Below are 14,749 nucleotides of genomic sequence, written 5' to 3' on the forward strand. Positions count from 1 at the left end.
GAAGAAGCACATCATCAGTAAACTGAAACCTTACCAGAGGAAATTAATGGCAAGAAGTAAAATGTTCTTCCCCTGGCAGGGGGAATGCTCGAAGTGAAGAGAAGATATTGGGAAGCAGCAGCTTTCCAGTACAGAGTATGAATGTGAAACCCTGTGCGTAGCCAGAACGGGAGTGTTTAGAGCCAGCAGTTTGGTCTAGACAGTTGAATACACACACTCTTATATATATATGTGTGTAGATGTGCACGTATTTACACAGAAAACCTTGAGACTTTGCTTGTTCTGAGGCTGTTCTAACCACCATGATACACTGAGTGCTTTAGCAAAGGGGCACTGTAGAAATTACTGATATTTCTTTAAATGTTAGTTTGAAGATGAAAAAAAAATCTAAAAATTAGCTGTTTTTTTCCCACAGAAGCTTTTAAACATTAGCAGATTTTAATAATTATTACACAAAAGCACATCAGCAATAATTTAATCCAATTTACCAGCAACATACTGTAACGGTCTAGTTTGTAATATATTAGAGTGGTAGCCAGTGACCCATCATGTGGTTCCTTATTTCCCAACTGTAGAGAGAGGAATAAGGTCTAAAAATATTTTTATTGAAATCAAAGCTTTTACTATGTCTCTAGTCTTGATGTGGTAACGAGTTTTTGTTACAGCAGTCAATAATTTTATTCTTTAGCCTTCTGTAAGACTGACTTGTTTCGACAGTCTGATGCAGAGATTGAAGAATACTTTTCAAAACTCAAGAGTTTTTTCCGTATCAAGCTTAATGGTTGTAATGTTGTTTGAAAGGCTTCCAGAAACAGTTCTCTAGTTAAAAGGAGAAAAAAACAAAACCAAACCTATCAATCATTGCAAGGTAAAAGTGAAAATCTGCCAAGGCTGTGCTGGTAAAAAAGGGCTGGACTGGGAGTCCCTGGATCACACAGCAGGGGAGGAGGTGGGGGGGCAGCAGCTGCAGGCAGGATGGGCAGTGGGAGCCCCCAGGGCAGGGACTGTTCCCTGGGCACCCTCCAGCAGGATCAGGATTTGGTACAGACCTAAAAAACTGCACTTAATGCTTTTGCAGGTTTAATAGTGCCTTTTGTAACATATTTTTTTTTTAATTAAATTCTTGTTCTTTTAGAAGTTTTTAAAAAAGTGGCATCCACTTACTATGGGCACGTAAAATACAGTTTTTCTTCTGGGCTTTCTGAACAGGACGTATTTTAATGTCTCACTCTTTCTAGTTTATTTGGTGCGATAGCTCTCCACTATAGGAGAGCATTCCTCTTTTAGAAATTATTCTTTAAAAAGGCTTATTTAGCTCTTTCTTTATAATTAAGCCTATCTTCAAGGAGCTGGACATTAGGAAGAGCTACTTTACACGAATGACCGCCATTCAGCAATATTCCAGACAATGGGGGTGGTGTCTCTAAGAAACATTTTTTTAAAAAAACCCATAACCCGCTATGTTACCGAGTATATTAACTGACTTTTTAATGAGGTTTTTTGATGCAGCGGTCTCTGTGGTCTGAAACAACTTTTTTAGGTCCCCAGTTCCTACAGTTTTACTTTAAAGGGCTTGGGTTTTTTGGTTTGGGTTTGTGGGTTTTTTTGGTGTGGCTTTTTTTCCCCAGGTTTGGGGTTTTTTAATAATTTAATGTAAATGATGTCTTTGTCATTCTGGGGAAATTATTCAGGTGATGAGTAATTGCTTAATACCATGTCAAAGCCAGATTCAGGTGGTGAGGTGCTGTGTGTGCAGCTGCTGTTCTCCAGCCTGGGCTGTCAGACAGCAGCGATGCCCTTCTACGTGTTAAGAGCTTGTTCTAGAGCCAGGAGACCAATACTAACACTCTGGTACTTTGGCCTTTTTACCTTTGTTATGCAGTCTTTCTTTTTTCTAATATTTAAATGTGTATTACTGGTATGTACATGTAGACACACACACCCCCCCTCCACCTCTACCACCACCCAACCCTTGCCTTTCACTTTGTAATGTTGTTTTCATTCAGTCAGGAGACTTTTTTTTAAAACTGTGTTATATAAATACATTAGTCCAGCTGTACCACATCTTAAGAGGTCATTTTTCTAACACTATATTTACTTCAGCTATTAAAAAGAACAGTAATTTATGTAGCGATTTGATCATTCATGGTTGTGAAGAAAGCTCTTCCACACTGAGCCTGTGGAGACACTTTAAATCAGCTTGATACTGCTAGAATTGTGTTTTCTTGGCTAAAAGTTCACTTTTAAAGGTGCAAAAGATTAGTTGTGGGTGTTTTTTTAATTAGCCAAGTGTCACATAAAAAATACAGTTACCCTGCTTTCTATTAAAAAAATAAACGAGTAGCTGAAAGTGTCACACTGTGTTTAGTGTATGGGCATGGTGAGGAGCACCTGGGTTGATACCATGACACAGCACATCCCTACTCCAACTTTGTGCATCCTTGTGTGCGTGCACAACAGCAGGGGAAGACTTGAAGAATAATTTCAAAATGTTTGAGAGGAACTCCAAATGCTGTAAAAGTTACATACTCGAATTTTACATTTCATCCTTGCCTCTCCACAGCTTCAGTGCCACTGAAAATGTTTGTTTCTGTACATGTGCAGAGGTGTGGTGTGGCCTCCTAGAACCTGGGGGTGTGGAAGGGTGAGTGCAGACACACACACAAAAACACACAGAATGTTCATCTCTCTGGCTTTGGGGCTCCTGTTCCATGTGGTGGGAAGTGACACAGCCCTGGCATGCTGGAGCCCCAGGTTCTTGCACAGCAGTGCTGGCACCCACTCTGGGGCCGAGGAGAATTGTCTTTGAGCCCGCTCCTACCTCGGGTTTACATTTCAGCTCCTTGGGGGTAAAAGAACAAAGGTGGTAACAGTGCTTAACTGTTAACCCAGACATGCGGGGCACAGAGGCTGCTCGCCAAGTCACTGTGCAGCACTTCAGCCATCCCGCCTACAGCTACTCCACTAAGAGACAAGAAACAAAGACAGACCAGTTATTTTATTCAAAACTTTTAAAAAGTTAATAGACAAAAAACTGATAAATTATTCTCACTGCATCAGTGAGATACATCATGATGGTTTCCTCTTGCCCCCACAACTTGCACTACACAACAAGGATTTTTTGTTCCCTACTAACCCCAGGTTCCTCGCAGTCATCCTGCCAGAGCCGTCCTGTTCCAAACAAGCCCTTAAACATCATCTCGCTCGGCTGTGCTGTGATTATACTGCACACAGCCCTGACAGGAGTTCAGGGGCTCCCTCGTGGTGGTAAGAGAACATGTGAGACAAGTGCAGTTCTATCTGCTGCCCTACAGTATGTGCTCTGGCACCAAGGCAGACTCTGCCCATGGTGACATTTTTCAACATTGCAGGTACTAAGTGAAGCAAGTTACTATACTGGTTCTGGTGCCAGCAAATATCCTTAGGAGGAAACACTTCTGAGCCCTCCCCACTTCTCAGCCACTGGCATTTTTCCCAGGATAAGCCCAGCACCAAGGAGCCCCCACACCTGCACTACTCCCTTGGCCTAGAGCCACCATCCCACAGAGACTCCGTCACCCCTCGGGCCACAGGAGTTTAAAGCACCAGTTTGCTCCAATAGTGCAGCACCTCTGACCTGAAGCAGCTCTACCTTGAACTCGGTGCTGGTATTTCTCTACTCAGAAAGCCAGGTAGCAACAAATACAAATCAGTGGGAGAAAGCACTCAAAAATGTAAGAGTAACTGGAAGCACTTTCAGAAGATTGCTGCTTTTCCTCCTTCCATTTTACTGCTACAAATTCATCTCTACATCCTTCTACAGACCAAGTTTTAGTTAAAGGCTTTACAAGACTGAAAAATGTTGTTCAGAATAGCTTGAAGTACTTCCTGAGGAGGGAGGAACACTTAGTATAAGCAGCAATTAGTTCTAGCACCACAGCTCTGAGGCAATTTTTTTTTTTTTTTTTTTTTTTGTTTTACCCTTTTTGCTTTATGCTTGCAACCTCCAGGCACAGTTTACAGGAGCTCTGAGGGGCAGAGGGAAACAATGACACAACATAAACACACATCCTCAACAGCTTACACAAACTGAAGTCTGAACAGCAGAATAGCCCATCTGGCACTTCTGCAGGAGCTGAAACAAGCTGGGTCATCTTCAGTTTTAGCTGCAGTGTGACACAAGGCTGTTCCCTCCAGTTCCCACACCACTTACTGTCCTGCACAAGAGAAATACCCACAGGCACAAGCTTTGGTTACAGAAATTCACAGCGGGGTGGGGGGAAGTCAGTGCTCTTGCAAGTGCTGAGCATGAGGACATTCAGTCTCTATTCCACAGCTCAGCTTTGCGTTTTGGGGAACATTTGAGGACTGGACAGCTTCAGGCTTACAAAGATTTCTTCTTTTCTGGACTGAATGGCAGATATGAATATGTATGAAGGAGGCAAGGGGTTGTAGGACATTTTTAAGACAGCATCACATCCCAATATAACAGATAAAAATCTAGCAGTACCATAGCTGAATGTACTAGTGCAAAGAGACTAGAGGCAGCTGCTGGCCAGCCGTCAGTTTTGCTCATTCAGGTGCGTGTGATTTTATCTGGAGGCATGAAACCTGTGTCACCTAGTGTTCGAAGTGCCACTCTTCCATTCGGACGTATCACCAAGTGAGTTATACTGCCGTTGTTAAGAGACATTCGCAGCCAGCCTTCTGGGGGGAACTGCAAGGCTCTATTAAAAAAAAAAACTTGTATTATTTAGTCATAAACAGTTATATTAGCATGCCGTCATAGCATCACCTTCTGCTCCAGAGTAAAAAAAAAATTTTTTTTAAACTGTTGGCCCTTCTGCAGCTTGCATGCAAATGCTCCCAGTCAGTCAGCCTTGGAAAAACATTCTTCTTGTGCAACTGATATGAGATCTCAGCATTGCTAACTGGACCAGTGCCAGCACTGCACTTGCACAAGCAGAGTCCAGCAGATGGGTGTGATTGCTGCAGACAGGATTGCTTCGCAGGATGGAAAGCAGCAGCTCTAACGCAGTCAAGCTGCTGGGAACACTCTGAGCAACCTCGTACCAACGCAGAGGACAGAGAGCACAGGTTCGAGCTGGTCACTCAGCCAAGGGCAGCCCAGCCCTGCGCGGCTCAGGACAGGCACAGAGGATGGCTCACACCCCAGCGGTCTCCTCCGCTGAGCAAAGATGCAAGTGGCAGACAGCATAGTCCTCTGCCACACTGTTTTAGCCTTACCAGCATGGGCAGGCACGTAATGACAGCAGAGGAGAGGTGAGATGGGATTCGTTCTACTTGCCTGGATGTCCCTATGGAAGAAATCCACCACAGCTACTTTCCCTCAGCTATACTGTTCCCCAGAAGTGGCAAGAGAAAGTACCTTGTGCTTTCGGTAGAAACACAGTGTCACAGACAGTCTCCAGCTGTTCTAGAATTCCTAACTGAACAGCCTCAGGACTTCAATCAACTGTAGTAAACAGCTGGAGGAAACACAAAGTTGTCTCAAACACCTTTTGTTCTCAGATACTGAGGGTTAACTTGGTTTTGGCTCTTATAGAGTCTTCTAGAAAGGCTAAGAAATTAAGTAAAGCTACAGTCAAGCTAAATTCAAAGGGAACATTATATGGATTGTGTTCAACTGTGATAGCTGATAGCCTGGAATGGAAAGCACACAAGCACTTAAAAAGAAGAGAGAAGAAACAGCAAAGAGAAAAAGTATACAAGTATTTCAGGAAAAGCCTAGGTAGCAGCAAGACAATCTTTTTTGGAACAGGAAAGAATATTCTGTTTACTTAATCAATAATTTTAAGTATAGCAATTTTGAAGAGCTCTAAAGCAGCCCACAGAGCAGACAGGCTAGCATTTAACTAGCTCAGCTAAATCAAGCTAACTGAAATTGCTGTAGGTATTGATCAGATTGAAGTTTAAGCACATCAGCCCTGCTTAAGACAAATTATCTTAGAGACGGTGCTTTGGTGATAGGGAAGAGGAATAAAACAGACACAGCTAACAGACAGGCAGGCAAAGGTCCAGAACTGTTTTCTCCTTCAGGAGCAACCTTGAAGTTAGTGGAAAGCTCCACTCTCCCTCTGATCCTATACAGGATGCTACTGCAAAAACACACTAATACAACTTGCACATAATACAAAAGTTTCCATTAGTAAAGAATTCCCAAAACCAGATCAATCTTTGATTATGTAAGATCAAATCCACATCACCCCAAAAAGACACATCCAGTCAGATGCTCTTATTTGTTGTATTTTCCAATAGTCCCCACAGCCACTGTCCTCAGGTTTATGGGAAGCAGAAGCTTATGGTATTAAAGAGACTGTTTAGACACACAGAAATGTTTTGAGTCTCACCAATTTAGCCATTTTCACTTTAGAATCAGAATGGAAGTGTTCTAATTTTCAAATCTGTCTTCCCTCTGCAAATTAATCCTGTGATGAAGTTGCAGAAGCAGCTGCTCCCAGCGCAGGCACCCATCAACCACCGCTTCGAACCAGCCAAACGACGCCATCTCCGAGCTGAGCGGTGCCACACCCCACACTCCTTCAGTAACACCACGACCTTTTACAGAACACGAATGCACACGCAATCCAGCACGTACCTGCACACAATATAGCGGATCACGTTGGCATGGCAGACAAAGATCTCGTAGCTGTCTTCTTCCTGCTTCGCATCAGCTCTATGAATGAAGTTTCGAAAAGCAGCCTCAATTCGAGCTCCATCTTCGTAATACTGCTAATGGCACAGAGTTCAGAATTAAACACAGCTCCAAGCAGCACGTGCCATTGCCTGTGTTTGCAGATGGGCTGTGTCTTCTGAAGAGTTCTTTACAGGGATGCACGCCAGAGGTTGCACTAATACTTAAGGATTTTAAGTTATTTTAACTGTCCTGTACACTTACTGGAGAGGAAAAAAGTAGGCAGTTATCTAATGTCTGTGATGAAAAGCATCACCTCAGACACTGCAAGTTATTATTAGAGCCAACAAAGTATATTTAAAAAACCCCACAAAACCCCCAAACACAAATACAGAAAAAAAACCCAAAACAAAACACCAACTTTAAATAAAAAGTTACCACAGCTTCTGGTTTCCAGTGAGAGACTGGAGGGTCTGGTTCTATAGGTGCTCCCTCTCTCAGCAGATCAGTACTAATTTTTTTGACTCCTGAAATATTAAATGCACATTCAGAAAGGAGTTGTTACTTCACACGCTACTGCAAACAGGCCCACAACTCTACAGTCAACATGTTTTTCATATCTTTCTTCAAGGAAGTCTTCCTCTCCATCCTAAAGACCATTTTAGTCTATGCACTTCCTATCAAGGTGTGTGAATCTCTCCAACACAACTATTTCATCAGCAGCAGGATGAAGTTTACTCCAACTAAGTACAGCCAGACCAGCCTGGCACAGCAAGTTGAGTCTTCCCAGTCTGCTGCACTTTGAAGAAATGTATTTGCAAGGATGTTAATCTAAAGTTGTATGTTAGTTAATGCTTACTGCTAATTAATACAAGATAATGCTAATACTATACTTTCTATATTTAATATATATATTTAAAATATTAATATCTTACTCTGAGGAAGGAAAGAGGGTTTAGGTGGGGGTTTTCTGTTTGGTTTGGGGGGGTGTTTGGGTTTTTCTGTTTTGTTAGTTTTGGGGGGTTTTCTGAAACAGCACATTTAAGAAAATAAATACAGATTGGTTAATAGAACTGACTTTCAGCTTGTCACACCTGATTATCTGCTAAAATACCAGACAATTATCTATGGTCAATTTAGATACTGATATGTCTGAACAGCAGAAGAAAACTCCCCAAAAAACAAACTAAACACCAGCACCACCCCAAACACCTATATAAAAAAAGTAGCCACCCACCCACATTAAAAAAAACCCTACACCTTTGTGAGTGTGCTACATCTTCCCCTACACACAGGGCAGCACAGCACACAAGGTGGGCCTGATAACTACCCCAGCAAGCATACAAGAACTGGAGTTTATGATCCTCTCTCCTGCGCTATTGTCCTGAGACTAAGGTCTGAGCCAATCCTGATGACCTGTGACAGTGTTTGCTTTATAAAACATGTAAGTGAAGAGTAGCCAGCAGAGTTCTCCTACAAAGCAGTACATATAGGTAGCAGCTAACCACTCAGAAGGGCAGATCCCTCTTGTATTTTTAGAGATGAACTGGAAAAAAAGCAGAATTAGGGTTGTTTCTTTATAAATACAGACATATTCATACAAGGCTGCAAATTGGCTAAATAACATCTCAAACTTATGGACAAGCTTAGAGTTCTACTGGAAGCAGTTTTACAGATCACAATATAATGAAAAATTAAGGGAAGTCACTTACCTGGGAGATGTTTGCTTATAATCTCAGTTGTTTCAGTTGCTCTAGTCATGGAGGAGTGGATAATCTGATCAAATTTTAATCCCAAACTTGCCAGCCTGTGTCCAGTCAATTCAGCCTGCTCTCGACCTTAAAAATTCATTATATAAATTGGTGACATTCATGTAAGCACCTCACACAAACTACCAAAAAAGTCATAAAAGGTCTCCATCAACGTCAGGGTTTTTTTTCCTTTCAAAAAGTAACTGGAAAATATTTTTACCAGAGTCATTACTTACTCAGATCAAGCTTATTAGCTGGACAATTTCAAATTGTATTTCCATCAGCAGGAAAAATTAGTCCTTGGGTTTTTTTCATTAAAATAAAAAATGTTTCCCAAACTTATGCAGAGACTTTCACTGAAGTATTTGATATCCCTGCTAGCCCCATCCCAAGGGAGGCACTTCCAATGAAGGACAGTGCTGCCCCAAGCCATGTGCCATCTCTGTGTTCAGGGAGCACAGAAGAGGAAGCTGTGTCAAACAGACCCACTCAGACCTGAACTGCATTTTTCATAAAGGCAACATCATCTCAGAACAGTTAAGAACCACAGAAGTTGCCAGGGAAGGCTTCATTCCATCTTTCAGGTAGGTAGGTGAAAAATTTGCTACCAGTTTAAAATAGCACTTTAGTCCTGAAATTAACATTTGACTCCTGTTTGCACACTGGTGATTAAGACTCGGGAAGAAAAAAGGTGTTTATACTGAACATTTGGAACTAGACTTCCAAAATCTCAATCAGCACTGCACAATAATAATTCTTCCCCTTCAAAACAGTCTCAGCAATACATATAAACAAGAAAGCGTCCACTGCTTTTAAAGTACACCATTAAAATAATACTAATAAACAATTGAGATCTAATCACAGGATCAATGAATTAACACAGACAGAGGTTATCCTTACCTCATGTAACTAACTACCAGTATTCCCAGAAACAGTGCTTAGTAGCAAAAGTTAAATGTATTTAATTATAAACACTCCAACTGAAAGTCAGGGGTAATTTTTTTTTTTAATAAATCAGAAAATTAACTAACAGAAACAAGTCATCTTTCAAGAGAAATCTATCCCAAAGTTAGTCATAGAGCTAAGCTTAAAAGCCTTAGCCCTGGGGAATTATGTCAGTTTAGCACAAAAGTTTGCTTAAGAAACCGAAGATAACTGGAAGTTTCCTTTGTGAAATTTCTTTATAACTGAGTGTGTTTAGAACTCCACAAAGCATGTTTTAATTTTTGGATTTAGAGGATCAAAAAAACACAAAACACAAACTTACTCATGACATCTTTCTGCCACAAAGAATCCAGAAAGCGGATTAGGGTTTGGCAGTGAGACCCAGAACAGAGCTGAGTTACTGACCTGTACTCATCAGGACAGCAGCACACGAAAAACCATTTTCTCAAAATGCAAAGTACAATGCTTCTAGAAAAACATACCAAGCGGGGTCAGAGTTCTGTCTTTATCAGCACGTCCATCCAAATTATACTGAGAATGACGGATAAGGAATATGTGCCTGGTGGCTTTTGCTTTGCAGTGATCTAAGCGTGAGGCAAGTTCCTCTTCCCCAGTTTCTTCGTTTTTCTTTTTGAGGTTGATAAGAGCCAGTGGTTCACGTCTAAACAAACACATTTAAAATGTCATTTTTACATAGGGGAAACTAAAAGGCAGAGGAATTTTACATTTGGATAGTCTTGCCTTGTTTCTAGATATAGCTGAAGTACTAAAGTTGACTGTTTAGCCATTTCTATTGCAAAACTGATTCAAACCATGGTGCAAGAGCTATAAATAAAAACCTGCATTAAAAAAAGTTAATGCCATAGGTTAAAAGGTGTAACTGACACAGATAAATTTGCTGTTAGCCATAACAGCGACCTCTCAACTAAATCTTGGGGGGATTAAAAAAAAAGCAACAAACGCAACAGAAAAAGTTAAATCCAAATGCAAACAGATGGTGTACACTGAAACATATGAAAGCTACAGTCTATCTGGACAAGAAGATTATAATAAACACTAGCAGAGATTTCGTATTTGAATTCTGTCAATTCAATAGTTGTTCTTGGGATTTTCACTGATTTTCAGTCACAGGTATAATGGTAGATTTTTTGACAAGAAAAACTAACCAAGAATGATACCCAGGAAAAGAGGAAGAGTGCTGACTGATCATAAAGAAAACATTCTGTATCTAGAAGGCCCCATGATAACACCTACAAAACTTGCACTTCACCAATCACATTTACATTCAATGACTAAACATCCCCCCAACCATATCCTAGAAAGACTCCAATTTTCAGCAGTGTGCATTGAGAACTATTTTGTGCTTTAGGTCACATTAGGGCTCTCTGGTAACACTTTTTTATTTTTCAGCCTAGAGTGCTTATTTATCCTTTCAACTTTTTCATCACTCCCTCCCCTCATGCCACTTTAATCTTTCTTCCATTTGGTCACACCACACACTAGCCTCCCTTCCAGCATACCAGAACCTTCCCTCCTGCACATCTCTCAGGCCGTTGATGCAGTTCCTCAGGAGGACACCAGTCACAGAGGATCCTCTCCTCCCTCCCCCAGTACCACAGATTAGTGCCACAGATTTCTCGCCACTGACACCAACACTTGTGCCATCATCATCAACCCTGTCCAAATCCTTCACAGATTAGTTTTCTGCTCCCGTCTCCGCACTGATCCTCTACCCCATTAATACAAATCCTTTTGCTACGTCTCTCCACCTCAGAGCATAAATCCTTTCCCTTGATCTCATGCCTAAAGAAGTTAATTTAATTCATACCAGACCTCACTTCTTCCATTATTATAATTAAACTTGTTTCTTTATTTGTCTATAGAATTTTTAAAGCCAGAATATAATTTTTATCCAGTTTGAGACAGAGTACTTTAGTCACAGAAAATTGCTGCTTCACATACTGATTTCTACAGTTCACAGCCAGACTGGCTTTAAAAAGCCCTGCATCCATTTTGCTGGTAAGACTTGATTTCTATTAAACAATGAGGTTCAACACATTCTTTAAGCTGTTAAAGTTCAGCAAGGCATCAGAAATGAAACAACAGTCCAATAACAAGAAGTTCCATTCCTATTTCATAGCATACTTCCTCTGATTCAGTAAAAATACATTGCTGAAAAAATATATTAGAAAAACAGAAAAAAACAGAAAACTGCAGAAGCACGTAACAAGAAATGCCTGGATGAAAGTCCCATCCTCTCCTCCCTAACATCTTTGAAGTTACTTGATAGAGACATGTGCTTTCAAAAGCAACAGATGCTTTAACAAGTCATGAGTAGATAACCAAGCTTAATATCTTTAGCATAAGATAGTTTTAGAAAGTTTATGACCAGGAAAACTTTTAATACTGCTAAGACTTGTCAGTCTCACCTCTGTGCCCAGCATGATCATGGAGTGGATCCTCCTGGAAACTATGCTAGGGCACATGGAAAATAAGGAGGTGATTGGTGACAGCCAACATGGCTTCACTAAGGGGAAATTGTGCCTGAGAAACGTGGTGACCTTCTATGAAAGGGTTACAGTGCTGGTAAAGGAACTGACATCATCTACCTGGACTTGTGCAGAGCTTTTGACACTGTCCCACACGACATCCTTGTCTCTAAATTGGAGACGTGGATGTGACGGATGGAGCACTCGGTGGATGGGGAATTGGCTGGATGGTCACACTCAGAGTTGTGGTCAACAGCTCGATGTCCAGGTGGAGAGCAGTGACGAGCGGCGTCCTCAGGGGTGGGTGTTGGGACTGGTGCTGTTTGACATCTTTGTTGGTGACACGGACAGTGGGATCGAGGCACCCTCAGCAAGTTCCCCGATGACACCGAGCTGTGTGGTGCGGTCACACGCTGGAGGGAGGGGATGTGCCATCCAGAGGGACCTGGACAGGCTGGAGAGGTGGGGCCGTGCCAACCTCATGGAGTTCAACAAGGCCAAGTACAAGGTCCTGCACATAGGCTGGGGCAATGCCAAGCCATTAGTTGTTAAAAATATTGTAATATCTAGTTATTTGCTCATGACTTCACTTTGCAAATCATTCCCCACTCCCCCCAAAGAGAAGTGGTCAGATGCTTTGTGTATTTATATGTCATTTAACAACTTCACATAACTTCAGCCAGGTATAGTCAAAGCCATACCACACCAACTGGTAGACACCAAGCAGCAGAAAACTAAAATTGATCTGTGATAATGTGTTTACATAATATACTTCCACTTGTTTGTACACTACGACGAATGGCAGTATAGTACACTATCCTTAACTACTATTAAATGTTATCTAGCTATATTTGTCCAGGCAATTGTGACTGCTGCAACAGTTATTGCACTACCTCTCCTTCCTAAATTGGTAAAAAATAAAGTTACACGAGTCTGAAAGTACTTTAGAACCCCTTAAAGAAAATCAACCACTTTGCAGAACCAGAAAGGCCAGGATCTGCAGTTACGCAAGTAGCTTCAGTATCTCCTTCAATGTAACTGTGTAACCAGGTACAACCTTATTTAATAAAATTATTTTTATAACTAGTGTATGTAGCCCTATTTATATGAACATTTGATTCCGCAGCATCTCAAAAATCAAAACAGGATGCATTACACAATAAAAATCTGTTAGTGCTTAGTTTGGATTTACTATTATTAAACTGGAGCCTGACATAAGTCTCCCTGAGGAGATAATTCTACCAGACAGAAGCTAAATGAGCCAAAGCTCAATACAGATATTTGCACATTCTAATTAAAGAATCAGAAAAAATGTAGTTAACCCTTGAGCGAACGTATTTCAACACTATGAAGAACACAACTATGTTAGGTTCAAAGCAACACTGCCTTTACAAGGGTTTAAGAACGCCAACTTGCAGTTTCATGGTCGGCATAAGCAGCGGGCCTAATACACACCTACCACGTGCAAACGTTTTTCAGTCACAGAAACAGAAAAGTCTCAGTGTAGACACAGAGCAATACTGAGGTATGGTTAATACCAAGTTAAAAAAACCTTGCACGTCTTCGACAGAGTGCTCACACTTACCTGTACAAACCTGAGGTTTGCAATCTCACTGGATGAAGGCATTAGAATAAAGGGATCTGTGCACCTTTGCAGTGGGGAAAGTCTCTGAACTAGACCAAGGCAGAGGGAAGGCATCCCCCTTCAGAGTACTCAGGTGCTCCAGAACGTCAAGAATATTCAAGAATTTAAACTATGTTTTGCTCTGAACAGCTTACCACCTAAAATCCCACCTGGAATGAGTCCTGCGGGCTCCTGACTGGGCTCTGGGGTGCTCCGCCGCCCAGGGCTCTGCACTCGCCGCGGGCGAAGCGGCGGGCGGTCCAGGGGCTCCCAGGGCCGCGCTGAGGCGGCTCCCGCGGGGGAGCCCGGGGCCCGCCCTTCGCCCCTTCCCCTTCGCGGGGCGCTCACCCCCTGTCCCGAGCCCGCAGACACCCGTTCCTCCACACCCGGCTCCGACCGAGGGGGCTGACGGGCAGCTCCCGCCGCCTGCCCCGCGGCTGGGGTCCCTCCGGACCCCTCACCAAAGCCGCCGCCCGGGAGCGCGATCCCCCGCCCAGGCCGGGGAGGGCGACCCCGCCGCCGCAGTCCCGCCGCTCCTACCTGTCCCAGTTGCTGTCCCAGTAGCCGCCGGTACCGGCGGGTCTCTCGATCCAGCCAGGGGCCGGCGGGCAGGAGGCGGCGGCGGCGGCGGGCGGCAGCAGCAGCAAACCCGGCGGCGCCGCGGAGGCGGCCGGAACGGCGGCAGCGGTGGCAGCAGAGCCCCCGGGCCGCGGCTCGGCGGCGTCGCCGCCACGGGCCGGCTGCTTGCCCACGGCAACGGCGGAGAAGAGGACGGAGCCGCCGGCCAGCCCGCAGGCGGCCAGCGCCAAGGCACGGCGGAACGACATGGCGCGGGCGCGGGCCGCGTGCCCTCAGCCCCGGCGCCGCCCGCAGCGCGCGACGCGCCGCCCCGCCCCGCCCCGGACGGAGCGCGGCGAGGGGCAAGATTCCTCCGCGAAGGCGCGGCGGGCGCGGCACGGCCCCTCCCTGCCGCCCAGGGCGACCCCGCTCGGCCGGGCGAGGGGCTGAGGCGCTCGGGGCCGGGGGTGAGCCCGCCTGGCGACGGCCGGGGCCCGGAGCCCGGCCTCGGCTCAGCCCCAGCTCAGCCTCCCGCAGCCGGGCTGCTCCGGGGTCAGGGCTGGGCTGCAGCGGCGGATCCTGCCCGGCCGGTCGAAAACCGGTTTCTGCCCCAGGCCGGGTCACTGCGAGCCAGGGGAGGGGCCGGGGCGGGAGGTGACCGCCAGCCCTGTTTGCTTTAATTAACCACCTAGTGCAGGTGCCAGCGGGAGCGCTCCCGCAGGAGCGGCAGGTCGCCGCCGCCGCCTAG

At 44.2% G+C, this 14,749-nt stretch overlaps 1 protein-coding gene across 4 annotated transcripts; it reads right to left on the minus strand.

Annotated features, from left to right (window-relative positions):
• Positions 1-2,981: 2,981 nt before the first annotated feature.
• Positions 2,982-14,325, minus strand: PGAM5 (PGAM family member 5, mitochondrial serine/threonine protein phosphatase). 4 transcript variants are annotated; one of them, XM_074921528.1, is made up of 7 exons: positions 14,121-14,325; positions 13,984-14,027; positions 9,813-9,991; positions 8,347-8,472; positions 7,073-7,161; positions 6,599-6,729; positions 2,982-4,706 (listed from the first exon to the last, which is right to left on the minus strand). In XM_074921528.1, exons 1-7 carry the CDS (start codon positions 14,268-14,270, stop codon positions 4,556-4,558), a joined length of 870 nt encoding a protein of 289 aa, XP_074777629.1. In that variant the 5' UTR covers positions 14,271-14,325; the 3' UTR covers positions 2,982-4,555. The 4 variants fall into 4 exon arrangements, with proteins under 4 accessions (XP_074777629.1, XP_074777628.1, XP_074777627.1 ...); XM_074921527.1 differs by having other exon boundaries at positions 6,599-6,732; XM_074921526.1 differs by having other exon boundaries at positions 13,984-14,325.
• Positions 14,326-14,749: the final 424 nt, after the last annotated feature.

The sequence above is a fragment of the Athene noctua genome, chromosome 17 (assembly GCF_965140245.1).
Source record: "Athene noctua chromosome 17, bAthNoc1.hap1.1, whole genome shotgun sequence".
Lineage (NCBI taxonomy): Eukaryota > Metazoa > Chordata > Aves > Strigiformes > Strigidae > Athene > Athene noctua.

Coding starts and splice junctions, on each gene's coding strand:
- PGAM5 (XM_074921525.1), bottom strand. CDS start 14,270: ATGTCGTTCCGCCGTGCCTTGGCGCTGGCCGCCTGCGGGCTGGCCGGC. Junction 8,473..9,812: donor CAGAACTCTGACCCCGCTTG/GTATGTTTTTCT, acceptor TGAATTTTTAAG/GTCGAGAGCAGGCTGAATTG. Junction 4,707..6,598: donor ATCCGCTATATTGTGTGCAG/GTACGTGCTGGA, acceptor TTTTTTTAATAG/AGCCTTGCAGTTCCCCCCAG.